Raw genomic sequence first — 23,511 nt, forward strand, 5'->3', positions numbered from 1 at the left:
TAGGAAGCAGTGTTACGATAGACGGGGATACCTTCGAGGTGGTGGACGAGTTCGTCTACCTCGGATCCTTGTTGACGGCTGACAACAATGTTAGTCGGGAAATACGAAGGCGCATCATCAGCGGAAGTCGTGCCTACTATGGGCTCCAGAAGAAACTGCGGTCAAGAAAGATTCACCCCCGCACCAAATGCACGATGTACAAAACGCTCATAAGACCGGTAGTCCTCTATGGGCATGAGGCGTGGACTATGCTCGAGGAGGACTTGCAAGCTCTTGGGGTTTTAGAACGCCGAGTGCTAAGGACGATCTTCGGCGGCGTGCAGGAGAACGGCGTGTGGCGGCGAAGGATGAACCACGAGCTCGCTCAACTCTACGGCGAACCCAGTATCGTGAAGGTAGCTAAAGCTGGAAGGATACGCTGGGCAGGGCATGTTGCAAGAATGCCGGACAACAACCCTGTAAAGATGGTGTTCGCCACGAATCCGGTCGCAACAAGAAGGCGTGGGGCGCAGCGAGCTAGGTGGATTGATCAGGTACACCAGGACCTGGAGAGCGTGGGTCACAGTCGAGGATGGAGAGAAGCGGCCATGAACCGAGGGAATTGGCGAAATATTGTTGGCGAGGCTTTATCAAGATAATTGATGTAAAGCCATATAAGTAAGTAAGTATGCTATGTAGTCCAGGTTCAAAACTTTTTTTTTTCGAAATTTTCAAATATTTTTAATGATACTCTCGAGGCTCAAAATTTAGTGAAAATGTGTCAGTTTTAAACAAAGAATCTGAAAATGAGATAATATCAACAATCCTTAATTCTTCCAGAAATCGTCCAGAAATTCCTGCACATATTTTGGAATAGGATCATTTCTTCAGTATTTGCTCTACAAAATAATAGAAATACCTTCAGTATTTTCTACAAGGTTTACTCTAAAAGTTTGCATTCATCCAGATTTGATCCCTCCAAGAATTAATTCACAGTTTATGCAAGGCTTTTCCAGAAAATTTATTAGGAACTTCTAAATTAACCCCAACAGGCAATCCTGGTTAAGTTGCTGTCGCAATATCGCTTGGAGTTTATTACTTTTGCAGTTCTTTTAAATTTATCTTGATTGATTTCTTAGGTATGTGTCGATGGATTTTTTTAAATTTAATTTAATTCAATACTCCAGCAAACACTAAAGCAAATATTTCAGTGATTCCTCTGTTCTACTTATTTTTCTTCTTCTTTCTGGCGTTATGTTCCATCTGGGACATAGTCTGCTTCTTAGTTTAGTGTTTTCATGATCACTTATCGACTTGTGTCCCCAATCACATTCATTCAAGCCACAAAGCATAAAGTACAGCAAAAAAATATGAATATCATTATTCCATGTTTTATGGTATATATTAGCATAACATCACATCCAAATGATTAAAAAAAATTGTAAGGCATTTCTAAAAATGAAATTAATTTCAATATTTTTTCGAAATTTTTTTAAATGTTTAAAACTGCTTTTCGACCCACTTCTTAGGTTTAACATTTAAATTAAACGCACTCATTGCATTATGTGAGTGTCAGATATGTTGAAATGAAACCTTATAAAGTTACTAAGAAGATTTCAAACAAACAGAAAAGGGTCTTACCAAAACATGTAAGGATTCCACTGAGCAACGCTAAGGTTTACATATGGTAAAGGATTTAAAAAGACGTTTTTTATGCCTATTGTCAAATTTCCAGCTTTTGACTAGAAAAAAAAAACAACTTAAACGTGTATTCCGCGAAACAAATTCAAAAATTTCGTTTCGTTTCGAAAAATTCCGTGAGATATTTGATTTCGTATCGAGTTACACGAAACATTTTTTAATTTCGTTTCGTTTCGTCATTATCAGCGCAAGATATTCCGCGTATCGTTTCGTTTCGTATCGACATGGAAAAAATCCATATCGCATACCCTTACAAACATGTCGCGCGTCGGTCTAGTAAGTGAAAAAGTGGCGTGATCGGGGAGTTCGGTTGGAGTAAGTTAAAAAGTGCCGCGATCGGTTCGTTCTTTTTGATCTTTCGACGACCTTGACGCTTGCTCCTGGGCAGTGCGTCAAGAAAGCCCGAGCTGTCGTCCGTGTTTTTTTTTCGGGTCGCGCGCCTATTTTTTTTTTCTGAGTGCTAGCCGAGCAAACGAGTGAAGCTGAAAGTGGATTGTGGCTGCTCAGTCAAGGATAACGGAACAATTGGTGAGCTCGTTTCATGCTACTATTTCTAATCTATAAAATATGTATGACTGCACATTTAATCGTTACAATGGTGGGATGTAAATATGATGTTTCAACAAACTATGGATGGTTCGTCACTGTGAGTGTCGACACAAACTCTGATTCATGATTTATTTATGTTTAACATTTTTTTCAGAACACCCCTTACATACCTTTATTTTTGTAATTAAAAAAACTTTGAATGGTTCGACACTACAAGTGTAGACTTGCGAAAGGTTCACTTTATTCAACAAACTTTGGATGGTTCGCCACTGTAAGTGTCGTCATAAGAATAAGAGTGTTCTATGATGTCCCAACCAATTGAGTCTTTTGTTTCTTTTCAAATGAGTAAAATATAATAACACATGCTTTCATACTGACAGCTGTAGGAATGTTACATTTAGGTATTTGTTCAACAAACTTTGAATGGTTCGTCACTTCAAGTGTCGGCATAATTTTCCTCTACATAGAAATTATATGAACAATTATATTTACGTATAAGCATGTATATATCTCACAAATCATTGTTTATCATGGTCTAATCGCTTATCAAAGTGAATCCTTTGACCCAACGATCCTCCCCATTAACAAACATCCCTCCCAGTAACCTTTGTGGAGATGCAGAGGCAAACACGGTCTCCAAATAGCAAAGGTTACACACTAACATTCCTTCCCTCAATCCCACCTGACTGCAAGGACGTGGCCGGCGCCGTTATTGACCTTGTATAAATAGAGGCACTGAATTATGCACACTGAAGAAGATTATGGCCAATCCCAGCTGAACTTCTAGTTGATTCTTTGTGCATTTTCACTGACTTCGGTCAATCACGGAATAGCAACCATTGATATGTGTAGTCAGTCTAAGCTAAGCTAAGCTAAAAATAATAAATTATCCTTACGTCCCATCGAAAAGTGGTCTTCGGCAAAGTTGTAGCTGGGAAGTTTTCACATGAGATGAGTGTGTTCATTTTCCCATAGATTATTATGACGAGCAGTTAGAGGACTGAACACAAAAGGTTTGCCTTTTCCATAGTAATTTCCATATAAACTTCAAACAGCGTGTGCACAACCAAATTTCTTCCGAATCACTTCAAATTTTGGGAGGATCGTTTTCATCGTAATTGACATCGTTTAAGCATAAGGTAGCAAAAAACTCCAAAATTTGCATCAGTCTAATGGACACATTAAGCAGATACTTATTTTAGACCGTGAAATGGCAAATGTTTTAGTTTCGCTCGGCTAGTTTTGAAGTTTAAATGAGACGACATGCTGCATTCTATCATGATGATAATTTATTTCAATTGTACGAAAACGAGATATATAATTGGGTCGAAAACAAGGCTGGTAAGAAGATATCGGACAGAATGAACATTAGTGTGGGACAAAATTAAGATTCTCCCTCCAGTCCACTTTTTGGATTGCATTTAGGTCTCATAACAACTGTGCAAAATTTCAGCTCGATCGGAGAAACTATATTTTAGCGCCAGCCGTTCAAAGTTTGTATGGGATTTACTATGGTAAAACTTACTTTTGCAAAGAAAAATCGTCAGAGATCGCCCATTGACCTCTATAAAAATTCTGAACACAAACTTCGATAGGTATTTTTACGATGAAGAATATTGCCGAAGACTGCAAAACAATCGGACACTTATGAAAAAAGTTATTCAATGAAAACCTATTGGCAATGCAAAGTTGATTAATACGTAAAGGAATAACAATAATAACAAAATCGGGCAAAATTTCCGAATAGTCTATGCTTAATTACTTTTCTCACAAGCATCGGATTGCTTTGCAGTCTTTGGCAATGTTGTTCATCGTAGAAATACCTATCGAGGTCTGTGTTCAGAATTTTTATAGAGGTCAATGGGCGACCTCCGGCGATTTTTCTTTGCAGAAGTATGTTTTCCCATAGTAAATCCCATACAAACTTTGAACGGCTGGCGCTAAAATATAGTTTCTCCGATCGAGCTGAAATTTTGCACAGTTGTTATGTGACCTAAATGCAATCCAAAAAGTGGACTGGAGCGAGAATCTAAATTTTTCATATAAGCGTGTCCCAGGCTAATGAACATATTCGTGAAATTTAGTGAACACAATATTATTAATGAGTCTCAACCGTTCTGACATATAAAAGGGTTCATACTCAATCACATTAGCAAGACATCTCTGGTTAGATTTTTTCATCGCCTTGCTTTTGAATCAATTCTGTGCTCAGAAAAAGTTATTCAATTTGCTAAGAACAATTGACGTAAAAACTAATCCTTTATACCGTTAAACAGATCATATACAATACAGACTTCACACAATATACCGTGATGAATCAAAATCCGGACGGTATTAATATCCGTACACTTCAATATCATTTACTGATTTCCATGTAAATTTGAATAATGATGTGGTTTCAATTATTTACACCTGATTTTTGTAACATTGCTTGTCATTTTACTACGATTTCTAATCTAGTAATCATTGACAGAAAATTAATAATAATAAAACATAATTGTGACCCCAGTTTGAAAAAGTATTTTAATAGTGCAATTTTTTGTGATTCTAGCTTGCCAGCAAAAGAAGAGAAACGATGTGTGAACGATAATCAATTGAAAGTGGATTGTTTGTGAATTGTTCGTTACAAAAGTGTGTACAAAACAGTCAATGAACAATTTAAACATGTCAAAGTGGCGAAAAGTAGTGTAAAAGGACATTTTTCGAGCGAATAATGAGTGTCCGGGTCACTAAACCATGGTTTTAAAATCCGGACGCTACGCTTTCTAGTTATATTTTGCATGATTAAATAACTATTCGGGAAGAAAAATACGAACAAAACCTAAATGAAAGCTAGAAAAAGTGTGTGTTCGAATACAAATTATAAATTGAAAAGATAATTGTGGGAAAATTGCTTCAATGATAATGATAATTGAAGGTAATCTGATTCTTTATACAACCAAAGAGAGTAAGCAACACAAATATTAAATATTTTATACAGTTTATTTCTAAGAGCCTTATTTTGTGTCTCCATGTAATTAGTTTGATTACATGTAGTCTTGTTCTTTGAAATTTATTTGAATTTATCTAGCTAGAGTTCGAGTGTCCGGAATTCGATTCAAAAGTGTCCGACTTTTTGATTCATATGTCCGGATTTAGACAAGACAAGTTAGATAAGTCTTACTAATGTAGATATTTTAGTATTTAATTCTTTATTTCAACAAGAATACTTGTCTTTTCATGAAGAATAATGTTCAAACGATATGCGACATGGTGGCCCATTCATAAAATCAAACGAAAATGGATTGAAATTAGTACCGTAAGGACGCCATTCACCGCTCATTTAACAGCATTTCAACACAATAAATTCTGTCAAAAATCGGTTTTTCGATATTTTTTGCAACTTTTTGCACTAGACGCAAGATAAAACATTTGTTGTTGTAGGAAAGAAGTTGAAATGTGAACAACGTATAACGGCACCGAATAACATGTATGCCAATGATACATGTGTAGGGTGCCATTCACCGCTAATCCTGTGAGGCTCTATATACACAACAAGTTGGAATTAATTTACTTTCATTAGCTGGTTGTTATCTTTGTACTATAGTACATCACCATATTAAAGCGTGGCAGTTAAGAATTATTTTTCGATCTGCCATAATAAAATCATTGTTCAACTCATGTTTACCGCCTTAAACAGCCTAAAATTATTTTTGATAAATAGTATATACAATTTAATCATATGAATTTTATTCTGATACAATCCATTCTGGTATACTAATACATGTTGATGACTTTTATTGCGAAAATTTGTTCAGATTTTTCAAAATAATTCAATGAGCGGTGAATGGCGTCCTTACGGTATCAGATCATTTGGCACTACTAAAGCGTCCGGGTATTGATTCATCAAAATAATATGCATATTCTTATAGAATAATTTTCCCCTATTTCCCCTTATATGGCCTATCAAACAGCTTTTTGAAGCCTTCTGTTTCATGTTGTACAAAGTACAGGTTCTGATACAACTCTTCAGGTTGAGGACTAATGTCGCCAATGTGGATTTCGATCAATCAGAGTAAAACGTCTCAGAATCTCTGCAATTGTTCACAGGCTCTTTTTGGCACTCGTGAAACCTTTTAGTAAATTTACAAAAACGTTAAAACCTTATGAAATCATTGAAAACCACCTCTGATAACTCATCAGGAAGTTTTTTAACCCCGATTGAACATTTTGGAACACATTGTAATTCATTGCTTCGTTTTACACTTTGAAGAAATTCCTATCATTATCCTATCTGAAGCCAATTGGCAATTTCAAATAAAACTGTTGCACATAAAATTGAATAGGAACACTCTCATACTGTGATCTAAATTTTCAAAATTCTTATTTAGGTTCATAAATGGTGATTCCAACGTTTTGATTACGTTGAACAGATGCTACCTAATAATTAGGGACAATGGGAATTCGCGACTTCGCGGAAGCCGCGAATTCCGCGAAATTTAAGAGTCCCACGAAATTAGTAAAATTTGTTAAATTTCAAGAATTTATATGAGAATCACAATGAATTCTAGTTTTTTTGCTTCTGAAAATGATTTATTTATCTTGGAGTCAAAGTTCCATCGAAAAAATTATAACCGTTAAGTTTTAACTTGAACGTCTTTCTGGCTTGCAAATTTCGTTTAAAGTTTTGCATTACATCTCTGATTTAAGCTTACAATCTTAATGTGTAAAGTAAAAACCATATGGAATGAAATTCCGTGAAATTTACACAAATAAAGGCTAATTTACACTGAAAATGTGTATTTTTATGTAAAATATAGCCAAAAGTATGGAACCGAGACAAAGCCGCGAAATTTTGAATTTATTTCAAGAATTTTGCCGCGAATTTCCATTGTCCCTACTAAAAATGCTAAATTTTGCCACAGCAGAAATTCACAATTGACATTCGCCATACATCAACTTACTTGTCGGCACCTTGTCGAAATATATTGTCCATTAAGCTGTCGTCTGCAAAAGATTTGTCTGCTTCTTCCGTTGAATCTGAAATGAAATAAACAAAATTGAGATTGATTAAACTTTTCAACGTGCCGGACAAATAACGCGCAAAAACAAAACATTTCAAATTGTGGGACAAAATCCGTTCATTGAAATTCAACCAGTGCGCCTTTGCTCAAACTTTGATTGGTCTACGGCGAAACAGAACACCATTTCCGAGTTTATAGAAAAGCCACCAACGAGTTTGCTCCTCAACTTGAAACTACCCACAAACGAGCACGGAAAACTGAAACGTACCGACATTGAAGTTGATTACGAACGATTGTGGATACTCTTGAAGTGAGCTTCAACTTTGTTCTGTAGCGGAGCTCAAAAGAATTGTTCAACAATCTAGTGGTGCAACGTACCAACTTACAGTGGCTCAAATTCATACACATACAGGGCACTATCTTCAAATCTATCAAATGGTATGTCGAATTTAAAAAAAAACTTGATTAACATTGAAGGAAGTAGAAGGCTATCTATTCCCTGGTAATAAACTGTTTCCATCAATATTCATCTTTGAGATAATGGAAATCTATAGCATTTGTGTCTAAAATTTACTCAAAATTCAAACATACATCATATTAAATTATTTTTAATTTCTAAAATTGCTCAATTTTTTTTAGTTCCGCCTTCCAATATTGGATATTGTATGTAACTCATTATTGCAAAACCATTGTATGTAACTCATTATTACAAAGGAAAGAGCATCAGAATCATTTTCAAAATTTTATTTTGAATTCTCTGCAGAGTTTTCGTTCTAGTATTACAACAGCTAGTCCATATTGGTACAGCATACAACATGGCTGACCTGAAAATTTGTTTCAAGAGCAAAACCTTGTTCTTAAGACAAAGTTTCGAATTTCTGTTAATAAGTGGATACAAACATTTTATATATTTATTTCATTTAGGTTGAATGCCCTCAATGTGAGTTATGAATGTTACCGTTCATCTGCCTGGTACGAGCATCAACGATTCGTTTGCGCATAGAGCAATCCCAGAAGTTAGACTTATGGATACCCCTGAAATTCCCGCATACATTTTTTGTATCATCCTTCACAGGACAGACGTCCTTAGCGTGCGAATAACCTCCGTAAATCAAGCATTTAGCATCTATTCCTTAGTGTTTAGTACCTGTATTTTAAATTCAATGTTTTATATGATAGTTTATTTTCAACTTGATGTGCCCTGAACGAATATTACTTTAAGTCACTGTACAAGTGTCTGTAACCAGAAGCCCCAGCTCGATAAGAAAAGTTTCTCCTTTGCTTGGGCAGCCTGGCAAACGAAAGATCACGTGCTGTTTTGCCACCTGTTGCCTCTCGTTTACGCTGGGGGATAGGATTTCCTTCAATTTATTCCATCGCCGGTTGGTCGGTGCGGTGTGCTGTGCTGGACTCTCTACGAAGGGCAACAGTTGGCCACACTAAGTCCCCAATAATTAAACTATGATACTCAAACACACCCACTCTTGCCATGGCTCGTTCAGACGGAAGTGGCGCTTTGGCCTCAGGAGAGGGGGCTCAAGAGCAATGATATAAATAAATAAAGACAAGTATCCAGGTAACTTATTTCTCTTCGGGCCTGTTTTCTGCCTACAGTATTGTACAATAAATTTGCATTCCACACAAAATGATCAAGCTTAAAGGATTAGATATAAGTTTTTATGGACAAATTTTATTTTTTTTAAGTTTTCTTGAATTTTTAAGTTTTAAATTTTTATAATTGATTCAATCAACTTTCCATAACTCACCATTGAAGGGACCATCGAGTTAGGGAGGTATCGAGTTATAGAACACTAAACCAGTGCAAATATAATCCAAGGGACGTTCGCTAACGTAAATAAGGGAGGGTGGACTGTATTACTTAAAAAATTGAAAGAATAGTTTTGCTCATAGGTACCAGCAAAGTTTTGGATGTAGACATAATGAGAAATTTTATATTTGTGATAAATCGTTTGTAATTTTTCTCAGAACCAATCACTTAAGTCAAATTATTGTTACTTTTGAACTTGTGATTGAAAATATAAGTTAGGTCTGAAATGTTACAAAAATTTCATTCAAATTAGCCAATCAATAACAGAGATCTAGCATACAAACTTGATTATTTTGTATGGAAATTCGAAAAAGTTACAAAAGTACCATCCAATACTGTATCTGCTAGAAACCGTATCCGGTCCGGTGATGGTGTATCCTGTTGGTAACGGTCGGGACATCATTGGACGTTCTCCACGCTGCCTAGGGATACCAAATGAGAAAAGTAAACACCATCATTGAGCTGAACGAGCCAGACCGCAGATTTGAGTCTTGTGGTTCGAGGATAGGGTGACCTAATGAAGACGGCAAGAAGCAAACTTGCGTTTGTTACAGTACTTTGCTATTATCTGCTGTCATGTACAACATGATTGGAGTTTTACCCGAGAGCTTTTGAGGATAAAATAGTGTCCTCCATTATGGAAAATAGCTGGGGAATGGTACAGCGATGCCTCTATGTAGATTGGTATTTCGTACCACTTGAATAGAAATCGCGTGCCATGCCTACACAGTTACGAATTACACACAGTTTAAGAGCAATTTGATGTTCAACACCGAATAACTAGCACAAATCATACATGATGCCGTAGAAAATATTTTACATAAGTCATATTATTTGTTTCTTATCATTTGTAATGCTAAGTGTCGTCAGCATTCATAAGCTTCTACAGTCCACAGATGATAATATTCTAATACCGTTTTGATTCATATTACGGACAGCTTCAAATTTCGGACACTTTACCTTATATGGGATGAGCATGTTTTATAGATAGGCTTGTCGATTTCAATTGATGATTACTTACTTTTACTTTTGCTGGCTCTACGTCCTTCAAGACATGACCTGCGCTACAATGTTACGCCATCTAACTCGATCTATGGCTGCTATCCTCCAGTTTCTCGATCGCCCCACACTTCCAAGATCCTGCTCCACTTGGTCAAACCACCTAGCTCGTTGCACTCACCTTCGTCTTGTACCGGCCGGATTTGAGGTGAACACCATTTTTGCGGGATTGTTGTCCGGCATTCTCACAACGTGTCCCGCCCATCGTACTCTTCCAGCTTTGGCGACTTTCGTGATACTGGGTTCACCGTAGAGTTGGTTCATTCTTCTGCTCCATACGCCGTTCTCACATACTCCGCCGAAGATCGTCCTAAGCACACGTCGTTCAAAAACTCCTAGCGCTTGCAGGTCCTCTTTGAGCATTGTCCACGTCTCATGCCCGTAGAGGACTACTAGTCTTATTAGCGTCTTGCACATGGTGCACTTAGTACGGAAGTGAAGTTTACCAGACCGCAAGGTCTTGTGGAGTCCGTAGTAAGCACGACTTCCGGCGATGATACGTCTTCGAATTTCTCTGCTTCAGTTGTTATCCGACGTTATCAATGATCCGAGGTAGACAAATTCGTTCACCACCTCGAACTCATCCCCGTTGATCATCACGCGTCTGCCAATGCGAGCTCTATCGCGCTCGGTTTCTCCAGCCAGCAGATATTTCGTCTTCGACGTATTTACCTTCAATCCAACCCGATCTGCTTCACGTTTCAGCCTGGTATACTGTTCAGAAACCACGTGGAACGTTCTTCCGACAATGTCCACGTCGTCAGCAAAGCAGATGAACTGGCTGGATTTATTGAAGATCGTGCCCCGCATGTTGAAGCCCGCCCGTTTCATAACACCTTCTAGCGCAATATTGAACAGGAGGCAGGAAAGACCATCGCCTTGTCGAAGTCCTTTGCGTGTTTCAATCGGGTCCGATAATGCAACCGTTATCTTCACACAGCACTGTGCACTATCCATCGTTGCTTTGATCATTCTTGTCAGTTTCTCGGGAAAACCATTCTCGTCCAATTGATGATAAGCTGTCCGGAATTCGAATCAAAGTGTCCAGAATTTGGGACAAAAGTGAATAAGCGTCCCGTATAAGAATCAAGAAAAGTTCACACATTTCTTTTTATTTAAAATTATTCCCGTTGGGGAATCAGAATCTTCTCCCACCATTCGAAAGTTAAGTGTTTTCAAGGCTCGATAACGTGGGGGAATCATACCGAATAATTTATTTGAAATGCGCTCTCGGGCTAGGCATTGGATATATATAGAAAGCGTTGTGTTTGGATGGGCATCTAATTCTTCCGAAAGAGGTGCACTTTGCGAAAGAGGACCACGTGATTATTGAGCTGAAATCGAATTCAGGTTAACTTCTGCGTTCATGAGTCCTCTCATGGCGTAGTAGTTAACGCGCCCCAACTAGAGATCGGGGAGTCGTGAGTTCGATTCTCACTGAGAAGACGTGTAACTTTTTCGCAAATCTTCACATCAATTTGTCCATCTAATCCAATTGCAAATTATATGTAATGTTTAGCTTTTCGGTAGTTGTTAAACTTCCACTCGGCTGGTTGGCCGTAAACCACGATTCATAATTAAAACAAGTATTTATCGAGCAACGGACTCATGTTCCGTAACCGGTCGTTTGAGAACGTCGCGACCCATTGGAAGCCCACACAATAGAAACCTCAGCCAGCGCAGTTGCTGGCTAGTGTAGTGTGCTATTCCTATATCTAAAAAACAATGCGCTCTCGGGCTAGGCATTGGATATATATAGAAAGCGTTGTGTTTGGATGGGCATCTAATTCTTCCGAAAGAGGTGCACTTTGCGAAAGAGGACCACGTGATTATTGAGCTGAAATCGAATTCAGGTTAACTTCTGCGTTCATGAGTCCTCTCATGGCGTAGTAGTTAACGCGCCCCAACTAGAGATCGGGGAGTCGTGAGTTCGATTCTCACTGAGAAGACGTGTAACTTTTTCGCAAATCTTCACATCAATTTGTCCATCTAATCCAATTGCAAATTATATGTAATGTTTAGCTTTTCGGTAGTTGTTAAACTTCCACTCGGCTGGTTGGCCGTAAACCACGATTCATAATTAAAACAAGTAAATTATTTGAAATGTTTTTTGATGTGTTATACTTCACTGAGGGCTTAAATACCGTTTTGATTCATATTACGGTCACTTAAGGCCTCAGTTAAGTATAATTCATCAGAAAGCATATGAAATAAAAAATTATGTATGATTTGTCCTCGTTATTGAGCCTCCAAAACATTTAATTTTCGAATGGTGGGTGAAGATTTACAACGTGAATAATTTTAAATAAATTGAAATGTGTGGCCTTTTCATGATTCTTATTCCGGACGCTTCCTTACTTATTCTATCCGGTAGATGGACATCAGTGCCATCCAGCGCTTTTGGGAAACACTCACTCGATTGTTGCGTTCCACTCGCTCACTTCCACACGCAATCAAGAGCGAGGTTGCCGTTTCTCCTACCAAGCTGTGTGTTTCAATTTCCAATGCGCTTTCTACTTCTTCGTCGAGCGACACGTTAGACAAGAACGGCAACAAAACGATTCACTACCGACTCCGTGTGCCAAAGACATCCGATTGCAGTAGCGAATGATTATTTACATTCCGATTCCATTGGAGTGGCATTCATATTTGAGTGCTGATGAGCGCTCACTGATTGGAAATACACCCGGCGGAATGATTCAGTGAACGCGAAATCCGTACATTCAGTTGCATGCATTCAGTGATTGAATGGTGGACGAGTTCTGACGGATCTCCAAGTTAAGGTGAAGATGCATCGAAGCCAAACCTCAAATTTTCACGAGCACAAATCTGGAGAACCGAACATCCGCTTGAACTGAAAACTTAATCGATTGCTCACATGCTGGTGGTGACCAATCGGTTAAGTTTTCAGCTCAAACGGTTGATCGGTTCTCCAGATTTGAGCTCTTGAAAATTTGAGGTTTGGCTTCGTTTCATCTTCACCTCAAGAGCGGATTGGCTCTCTCTCCGCTCCGTGAGTCTTTTGATTTTCGGGTTATCTCAATCGTTTGCGATTCGTCAGGATTGCGCTCACCGTACTATAGTTCGGCTGTCACTGAACTTCGGTGGCAGCAGATACTTTGCTATTTTTTATCGGTTGTGTTCGGCTGAGTGAGTGAATTTGAGAGCATCGCGACTAAGTTGCGTCGAACGGTTGATAACGATTTGTTTTAGTTTTTGAAGAATAACACTGTGGAACACGATTTTGTCTCAAGCATTAAAATACCGTTACTTACTTAATTAAGGGTTGCTGAATCCATTGCAGTTTTCAAAAATATCATAGCACGTCGGGTGACTGTGACTGTGACTTTTCTTTCCTACCGATGTTAAAGTTTAGACCTAGTAGGTTATGTTTTTGGATTGTTTATTGAAATGTCAGAAAATTTTACTGGATTTGTTTTGCAGCTATGGTTTTTCTGTATTCCAATATTTAATTCATTTTTTATTGAAATTATATTTTTATTTCTGACATACAATCGAGAGAAGTGCTGTTAAATTAGCTTATTTATACCATAGGTCAATCATTTGTAGAAATAGGCTACGTATTGGATCCAGAAAACATGACCCAAGTTAGAAGTGCAGTAAAACATGTTTTACTTCGTCCATACCTTGGATCCGTACCCACTTAACAAGCAACAGTTGGAAATGGAAATGAACTGGGTTCGCTCTGGTTGCAGTTCAGGTTGTTCATTATGCAAAAATATATCCCTGAACTCTACGAATTTGTTCAATGATCGTCCACGGACTGGCTTGCAGAAATAGTTCAAACCAAATTATGGTTGATTTCTTATACTATGTCATTATATAGAATTAACAGGAAACAGTGATAATTGCATATCATTAGCATAAAATGACATAAAAAATATTAAAACAGAAATTCAGGAATACCTTTATTTTGGATGATTTTTTTTTCATGTAATATAGAATTTATTTTCTGTCGTTCCTCTGCATCAACATGAAAAACAATCAACATCGCATAGTTTGCTTCGATTAAACTATAAAAATATTTTAGTGTAGGCATGAAATGTCAGAATGGGATGATTCAAAGTTTATAGCAAAAAAAAATCCAAAATAATTAAAGCAGACTTATTTAGACATCAAATGAAGGGGTTAGAACCCGACCAGTGGATTATAACAGCATTGTTACAGAATTTGTTACTGAGAAAGCACATATTTTCTAACAAAAAATGTTATGATTTTTGCTGGTTAGTAGTTGAAATAACAAACAAAGTAAAAAAATTCTCTACATTAAAAAAAGTTAAAAATATATATTTTATAAACAAAACAAAATACAGTCATACCTCGATATAACGTAACCTATTTATAACGTAACTCTATATAAGATATCTTTTACCTCGATATAACGTTAATTTTTTTAATTTCCATTTATTTGTATAATGTTTATTAGTCAAAAATCGATATCGAGTGAGCTACAAGCTCAATGTTAAAACCAACATTTTGCAATTGCTGTACAAATGGACATCATTTCTTTTTATTCAGGTTGCAGTTATGCTCCCTCTGGAGCCAAACGTGCAGCCACCCGGGCCACGCTGCCAGCGCCGATTCATTTAACGTATATTTGATATATATTTTTTTAAATGCTAACGGTAATGTTTAGCTATTGCTCTAAGAATTTCTACAGATATTCTTCAAATGACTTTGAAAAGAATTTGACGTTTCTCCTGAAATTTCTCTATGGATTTCAACTAACATTTCCCGGGAATTAAGATTTCCCGGGATTCCCGTTTCCCGGGAAATGATTTTCTGTTTCCCGGGATTCCCGTATTTCCGGGGAGCTTTATAAAAAATGAAATTACTATCTATTTTCAAACAAAAACCATCGCACCATTTACTAATCCTATAATTCTTACCAATGAACTCACTAGATCACTAGTTATGTTTCGATGCTGATTTTTTGTTTTTTTTTTTTTGCAATGAAAAAGTTGTTCATGAAATAGATATCGTTTTTCACGAATTTTGCTATATAAAATAAAGGAATTTTCAAGGGATCTTTTCTATGAATTTAGTAGGCTTATAAAGTTTTCATGGATGTAACAGTCACAATTTTGAAGATAAAGACTCTAGTTGGTTCAAGAATAAACTCCACGCCAGTGGCATTGTTTTTACGTCTGAGATCTTTTTACCACGGTTTTGTGAAAAAAAAAACACAAAAAATACGAAAACAATTTTTTTTTTTTGTATTTATTGTCGCTTGTGCTTCTACAGCCTATAATACAAAGCAAAATACAAATCAAAACCGTATTTTTACATAACTTTTACATTTTCGCTTAAAAAAATGGAACAAAAGCTTTTGATTGATATAAAAAACTTCTAATTTAATTAATTATTTTGTTTTATGAAAAATAGTTTTTCTTAGTAGTGCTACTATAGGAAAAATAGGTTTCCTATAGATGCAAGGGAGCTTAAATTACGAGCGAAACTAGATTTCGATCATATTTTTTTTTTGTAACAAAATCTTGTTATGTATCAATGGTACTTGGGTAAATGGTTCCTGAGCTTCATGTTAAAAATATTCTGCAACGATTTGTAGAAAACCTGCCGTAAAAAGCTACTAGTGCGACAGTAGGGGACTATCTACTAATAGAACAGCGACCCTACACGAAAAACAAATAATTTAAAAAATAAAATTCCACCAAATTTGCTTTATTTACACGTTTTTCAGAATTTCCCGGGATCCCGGGATTTCCCGGGAAATGGTAATTTTATTTCCCGTTTCCCGGGAAATCAAATCCCGAGAAATTTGAAAACTCTAAATAGAACTCTGAAAAAAAGTGTTTTTACATGAAAATATATACAAAAGTTCTAGTTTTTTACGATTTTTTTTTTATTTTTTCATGTATTTTTTTTCAGAGTTCTTTTTTTTTTGAAAAGTTCAAATCTTAAGCTTTCATTCCATAAAAAAGATCGGTTGGGTTTTTAAAAAGTTATGATTTTTTTTAAATAAAAGAAAATCTAATGTGCTGAGACCTACAGTGTGTGCCGATGAGAATTGACTGATTTTTTATTTTCAAAATAATATATCTCAAAACCACATACATCAAAATCACATAAAAACATACATCGCTCAAAATTTGACAGTAACAAGAAATTTTCTGAACTTTCAAGAAAAAATTGAGAACAGCAATAGCCCCTTTTGTCCCGAGGCTTTCAAAACACGAAAAAACTAAAATTATAATTTATTTTTTCAATGCAAAAAAATAATTTTACGTAAATTTTATATTTTTCTTGAAAAGTCAAAATCTTTAGCTTTCATGTCGTCTAAGAAAATTTAGAATCGGTCAAGCGGTTCAAAACTTATGATTTAAAATAAAATAAAAATTTAGCAAAATCGCGATTTTTCTGGTCACACTATTTCGGAAATGGTCACCCTAATCAAAAAAATCTAAAAACACGTGTATCCTAATTTCGGATACGGAACAAAATAGCAAATTTTCACGGCATTCGGTGACCTACTCGATCGGTTTTTCATGGAATGGCTTACATTATATTGTTTGAAAGTAAAACAAATATGTGTAGAAAAATTGAACCAAAATTCTAACAAGTTAAAAAAATACAAAGCGTTAGACTACGCCCGCCTATTAGGATGCGAAATTGCAAACACTACTATTAATCAACTCAAAACGGAATGCGAAAGTGTTGCGTAATAGTTTTGTGACCTTTATGGCACTGCATAAATCAGTGTAAGAAAGTAGGCTGTTTCGTGACACATTGGCGTGATAGATAGCCTATTACGATGAGAAATTTCATAAAAAATATTACCATTTTATGATAAAAATTGGACTCGGAAGAAATGCGACATTTTGTTTTGGGTGTAACTTTTTATCTCATGGGTAAAAATTAATGAAATTTTGGGTAATACTAGCTTAATGTGTGTTGTTTATGTGTGTAAAATTTTATCGCGATCTGTCAAGTAATTTTTAAGATACGTTCGAAACAAGAAGAGCTACGCCAGTAAATCTGATCGATAATCCTGGTCAGTCGCACAGATGGATCGGCAAAAGGCTTGGAATCCATCATTCTACCGTGTCCCGCCTTGTGAAGATATTTCAGGAGACAAAGACCATTGAGCGGCGCGCTGAAAGCGGACGAAAACCGAAAATGGAATAGGGGAACTGGGGGAAATATGCCCATAGGGGGCAAAACGCGCCCCCATCGATTTGGACGAACGATGTGTTTTAGAATGCTTTTTTTCACCCTAGATCATAGAGAATGGATAAAAATGCTTTTCCTAATATGTTTTTATGTGTTTTTCTCAACCAAATCGATAAAATCGTATAAAAACGTTCTACGCTATTTTCGTTGCAATTTTGTGCGATTTCCAATGTCATATTTTAGGTCGATAAATAACCAAATTTCTGAAACTATTGCCGAGAGCCAACTTGTGCACTGTCATAGTTCGTATTACGTGCAAAACATGTGGTCAATTTACTCTCAAAAAGCTTATTGAAGGACCTAAACTTTAATCAATTCTGGGGGCAAAACGCCCACCCCTATTTCATAACACCAAAACAGCCGTTTGAATTCAAATTCTACCAAACGTAATGCCACGTTGAAGTTACACAAAAATTAGAACCTTACAAATGCACATTTTTCGCATCAGCATGTATACTATTATTGAACAATAACATCTGATCAAACTCCCGGATGTATGCAATACATATACAAGCATGATTGTGTGCGTTCGTTTACAGCATGGCTAACGCCGAACTCAAGCGGGGCGTTTTACCCCGCAAAACAATACATATGTATGCAGTTAAGCAAGCATTTTTTTAAATTAATTAATAAACCCCAGAAAAGTTAAAATGGATAGCTGTTTCTAATATTTGGTAGAAAACATGTTTGTATATCCGACCATAATTAAAAAAAAGAGCATAAATTATTGTTTTTCACATCTAAAATCGCAGTTCTCCTTAACGTGGGCAAACTACCCCCAGTCCCCCTAGCCAGAGAAGGCGCGGAAGATAAGGCAGTACTTTAAGAAGGAAAATTTTCCACCCGAGACGTGCCCAAAATTGTCGAATCGTCGAAGTGGTTCGTCCAGCAGACCATGAAGCGGGCTTGACTACGTATTTCTAATGTCAGGAAGGCGGGGAAGCCGCCAAACCGAAATGACAAGCCCACTGTGGCCAAATTGCGTACCGTAATCCGGGGTAAAATTGATCAGTTTTTAGGATATTTCTTAAATATTTAATTCGACAATGCAAATGTTCTGAGTTTAATATTTTTAAAACAAGTACTGCCATACATAGCTCGTGACTATATACTGTATTTTTGTTTTTGAAAGATTTAAGCATGTTTACAAAAATGTTTTATATGATTTTTTCATTTAGCTGATATGGGGTAACATTGATTCGGTAATATTGAAAATGTCGTAACTTACTTAAATCATGACCCCTGAAGCCGAATATGATGTCCAAACGCTTACATTTCATTTACTTTTTGAGTTATTTTAAAATTTAAAACACCTCGAACAGCGGAATACGCCTAAAGGTAGGCAATTTCTTAAGGGAATTCTTCATTATTAACAGTAATTCGTTAATGTTGCCTAATTGAACATACTTATAAAAGTTTTGACAGCGGAATCGTTTTTAGCAGTCCCATTTTTAGTTAGAACCGCATTTTCCTTGCTCATATCGCTTGTGGATTTTATGTAAGACATGAATCTTCGGTAGTGTCATCTTTAACCATTGAAATCATTGTTTCGCAAACTTGACAAATTTACGCATAAAGTTAACGCAATTTGTGCAAAAATCTTCATTTTTAATAGCTCATACATATAAGAAAGAGAAGCAACATTCATGCTTTGGAAATGTTTCATCAATAAATGATGATACCAACTTATTACGAGATGAGTCATTTCGATCAATGTTACCCCGCTGATCAATGATACCCCGGATTACGGTACGCGGAAGCTGTAACGTGAGTGGCTGGTCAAAAGGATACGGCTTATTTTTTAAAAGTTCTCAGAACCAAAAATTCGTATGCTCTACTGAATTCAAATCACATACAAAGATAAACCTCAAAATCTGAGCCAAATATATTGACATTTAGAGGTGGCGCAAGCGTCTTGAAGGTGGATTTTCAAGTTATAAAAAATGACCTTCAGTGAAGTAATTATAACTTTGTTATTTTTCAACCAATTTTGAAACTTTTAGCATCATTATCTTCAAAATCAAATTTATGAAAACTTTGTAGAACTTGAAACTTGTCTAAAATCAAAACCAGTCTTAGTTAAAAATACTTTTATCCTAATTTTTCGTTTAAAAACCATGTTTTTGTGCAGTTTTTGCTGAATAGCTTGGTCAAGATATTTTTTGTGAAATGTGATGTATGAAAGGTTTGAAAAGAATTGAATTTGCTTCAAAAGTATGTAAAAAGATTTAAAATTGGTTGATTTGATCATGTAGTTATGCTCAAACAAAGTTGAAATTTTTAGTAAAATTAGTAAAAATTTGGAATAAATTACTTTTAACTAACACTTGTAATGGAAATTTCCTTGACTTCCCTAGGCATAGAGTATCATCGTACTTGCCACACGATATACGAATGCGAAAATGGCTACTTTGGCAAAGAAAGCTCTCAGTTAGTAAATGTGGAAGTGCTTATTAAAATACTACACTGAGCAGCCGCACAGTTCGAACGAAACGTGTAAATTTCTGAGACATATAATGCACATAATTGGAGCGTGGAATATCATGGATATTTACATTATTTTTTGCTGGAGATATTTCGAGAAGATTGTTTTTCAGATTTCTAGAGAATTCCAAGAATAATTATTGGGTTGTTTTTTACAAGGGCCGCTACAAGAATTGATGAAAAATTGCTGGAATAATTTATGAACCTCTAGACTCAGATAAGTCCACTTTATATCTTGGAGAAATTACTTGGTGAAAAAACACTAGATTTTGAAGATATATTGAAAAAAAAAACTATTGGACAAATTCGTAATCTTTAGAAAAAGTTATTGGATATATTCTGGAGAAATTCCTGGAGGAATAATTGAACCATTTATTGATGGAATTCAATGAGATCTCTGTCGGAAATATTAAAAAAAAAATGTTTAAGTTTGATTCATGACTATCAGAAGGGTTTAAGATGAGTGAGTGCATGGAGAAATCCGTGACGAAATTCCAGGAAAAAGATCAATTTTTTTGAGAAACCTTTCAAAGAACATCTGATAGGAACTCCTAAAGCACTAGCCAAATATTTCCTTATGCATTATAAGGAAAAAATATTATCAGATATACGTTAGGGTAGAAGCACCGGTTTTGGCCATACGCCCGTTGTAGCCATAGTGATATATACACCGTTTTATATATCCAATCAGCATGAAACCTTTTGTGTTCAGTAGATACCATTCACACGATAAACCTACAATCATTTACCCGTCCGAATTGATTCAAAACATAAGAAAAACAAACCATTTTCCTTATAATTTTAACTTCCATACACCTAATTTGGCCAGAGCACTCCTAATTTGGCCACTCTCATGAGAAATCAATGTGATTGGCCAATTTAGGAAGCGAAGTTAAGTCGCTGGCCGAAACTGGTTCTGGTGGCCTATATTGACCAACGATATTTTCGAAGCGAAACGATGGTTTTAGCTCAATTCCGATATTTTACACACATAATATGAATTGAAAGCTTGCATTTCACATATTTGTAGTATAAATACGGCTTGCTCTTAGGCTGGCCAAAACCGGTGCTTTTACCCTACATGGATTGGCAATGGCAGCGTGGCCCGTCAACACACAAGTCCAATCCGAGTTTGATCTAGTCTTTTTTGAATGCAAAGTCTAAATCAATAATTATCAATGCTTTCATAGAAAATTGCAATGAGTAGCAGGCTTGGCTTTAGAAGGAGCGTAAATGCAACAAAAATAAAAAAAGAATGATTTATACAAATGTACAGCAATGACAAAATGTTGTTTTTTTTTTTTTTTTAATTGAGCTTATATCTCACTCGTTATCGATATATGACTGTATTCAGTGATAGTATACGCTTGCATTACTCTGATTAAGTATTGGTTGGTGTTTGAATCTTGAAGAATGTTTATTGTAGTTTATAATTCATGTTTATAATAAAAAAAAATAAAAATAAAAAGGATTAAAAAAAAGTTACGTTATATCGAGGTAAAAGTTACGTTATATCGAGTTACGTTATAAAGAGGTTACGTTATATCGAGGTATTACTGTATTGCTTAATCAATAAGCGTTTTTATTGAGGTTTAAGGCCACTTATGGTTGAACTTGTTTTTTCTGGTATGTTGGTTACGTAATGTTCAATAAACTATATCAGGGTACTCTACGGATTGTTCCATTTGTCAATAAACTTTTTGGTGCTTGAATTATTCATCATATTAAAATTTTATTAATGCTATTTTATCTTTTCGTACGCGTTTTAGTTTAAACCCGTGTACCTTACAATTATCCAAGTAGATATGCCTGTGTTCGTCATGCCAACAATTTAAAAGCATGGAGATAACATTTGACACAACACCGTGAAAAAGTTGCATAATCATGAGAGTAGATTTTGAGAGATATGGTAAAATTTGAGAGTGATTGGTATCACCTATACTATACCTAATGGAACACGATTGATTTTCGTTTCAAATTAACTATAATAAATGCCCGTTGACTTCAACTGCAGATAGGTGAAATATTGATGAATGAAATCTAAGACAGCGATGTTTTTGTCTATTATAATTCAACTTTACCTTCGAAAACAGGTTCGGGTATTGTGAAACTGCTCTATAAGACTAAACATAGCTTCAAATCGCGCTCTGGACGATCTATAGTCGTTTTGGAAGCATTTGGTTTTTGTCCCGGGATCCCGTGAAATCCCGGGATTTTTAAAAATAAAATCCCGAATCCCGGGATTTTTTCGAGTCCGGGAAACAAGACCCTCTAGAATATACCTTAGGCTTTGTTTTGAAGATATTTCGAACAATTATTGACATGTTTACCATTTGAGAATGTCAAGAAGTGTACAATATGGAGTTCCTCCAAAAATAAGGCATTTTTTAAAGGTAGTGCAAGATATCTGAGAAACGCTCTAAAATGAACATTCACCCCTCAATGTGTTGCAAATATTCCATATTATTTGATGTACTATTGCTTCACTTGCGCTAAAATAAGAAAACATATTTTTTAGTTACACTGCGAATCAGCCCATTAGACCATCATACATGTTATAAATATCGCATTATTTACCAAAATAAGCTCCCGAATAGATTCAAAAATCTCCTCGAGCTTGCCGTTTCATTCGATTTTGATCTGGATACGGATATCATTTTTTTAAGGCACTCTGTGCTTGTGGTCACTACTGTGCCGGAATCAGTTGATCTGTATCTTCTTTACCGATACAGATCTATTTTTAGCTTATCTATATTTACATCTTCTTTCATTCTCTCCTACTCTTTTACTCTCACACCGAGCAGGTAGGAGAGAGCTATGATGTTAGTGAGGCTAGCTACCTGCGAAGAGGGTCAGTTTGTCTCAGTCACCATCTGATACTGACGGAGGATGGATGTGCTCCCCAAAGCACAGTCCTCCGTGAAGCGTATTCTGGTGGCTGGACGGGTTTTTTGTGGAGGGGCTGGGAATCGAATCCATGACCTTCCGCTTATGAAGCGAAAGCGTAACCTCAAGGCTACAGACCCCCCTTACGGATATCATTGGTTGAATTTAAAAAATGTGCTATTTTAAACTATAACTACCCGATTCTGTTTTTGCACGGGGAATGCGTACCGTTCAAAAAAAGTTTTCAGTTCAAAACTTCAAAAAACGTGCAAAAAAGTAATACCATTTCTTGACGTTTTATGCAAAAGTAAGATTTTGGCCAAAAAAAACATGTAATCAAACTTTTTTTGCACGTGCAAAAACAGAATCGGGTGTAATTCTGTTAAATGTACCGGAAATATCGATTTTTTGTTCAGTACAATTTCTATCAAATTACCTCTAAAAATCATGTTTTGTCAAATAATTAGCATTTTTGAACTTTTTGAGTGATACCTGTACTTTTGACCAGCATTTGTATGGGATGCAGCCACTGTGCGTTTGTTACAACCGGCACCATAAACGAGCAGATTTATTAAAACATTCAAAACCGATGAAGCTTTGAGCATGAGCATGAGCATGAGCATTGATGACCGTACAATTCGTAGTTGCTACTCCGTGATTGACGAGAATCATCAAAATTGTACAGGGAGCCAACAGATGTAGCTTGGGAGTAGCATACTATCTTCAATGTACATTTTCGAGGACTCTGAAATTAATAATGTCAATAACGGCGCCGGCCACGTCCTTACGGTCATCGGGGAAGGGAAGGAA

General features: G+C 36.2%; 1 protein-coding gene across 1 annotated transcript in view; it reads right to left on the reverse strand.

Annotated features, from left to right (window-relative positions):
• Nucleotides 1-23,511, reverse strand: part of LOC110676679 — a 118,641-nt gene that overhangs the window by 20,013 nt on the left and 75,117 nt on the right. Inside the window, exon 2 of the mRNA XM_021845501.1 lies at nt 7,173-7,248. Coding sequence (XP_021701193.1) covers nt 7,173-7,248 — 76 coding nt within the window. The remainder of the gene's footprint in view (nt 1-7,172; nt 7,249-23,511) is intronic.

The sequence above is a fragment of the Aedes aegypti genome, chromosome 2, assembly GCF_002204515.2.
Source record: "Aedes aegypti strain LVP_AGWG chromosome 2, AaegL5.0 Primary Assembly, whole genome shotgun sequence".
Lineage (NCBI taxonomy): Eukaryota > Metazoa > Arthropoda > Insecta > Diptera > Culicidae > Aedes > Aedes aegypti.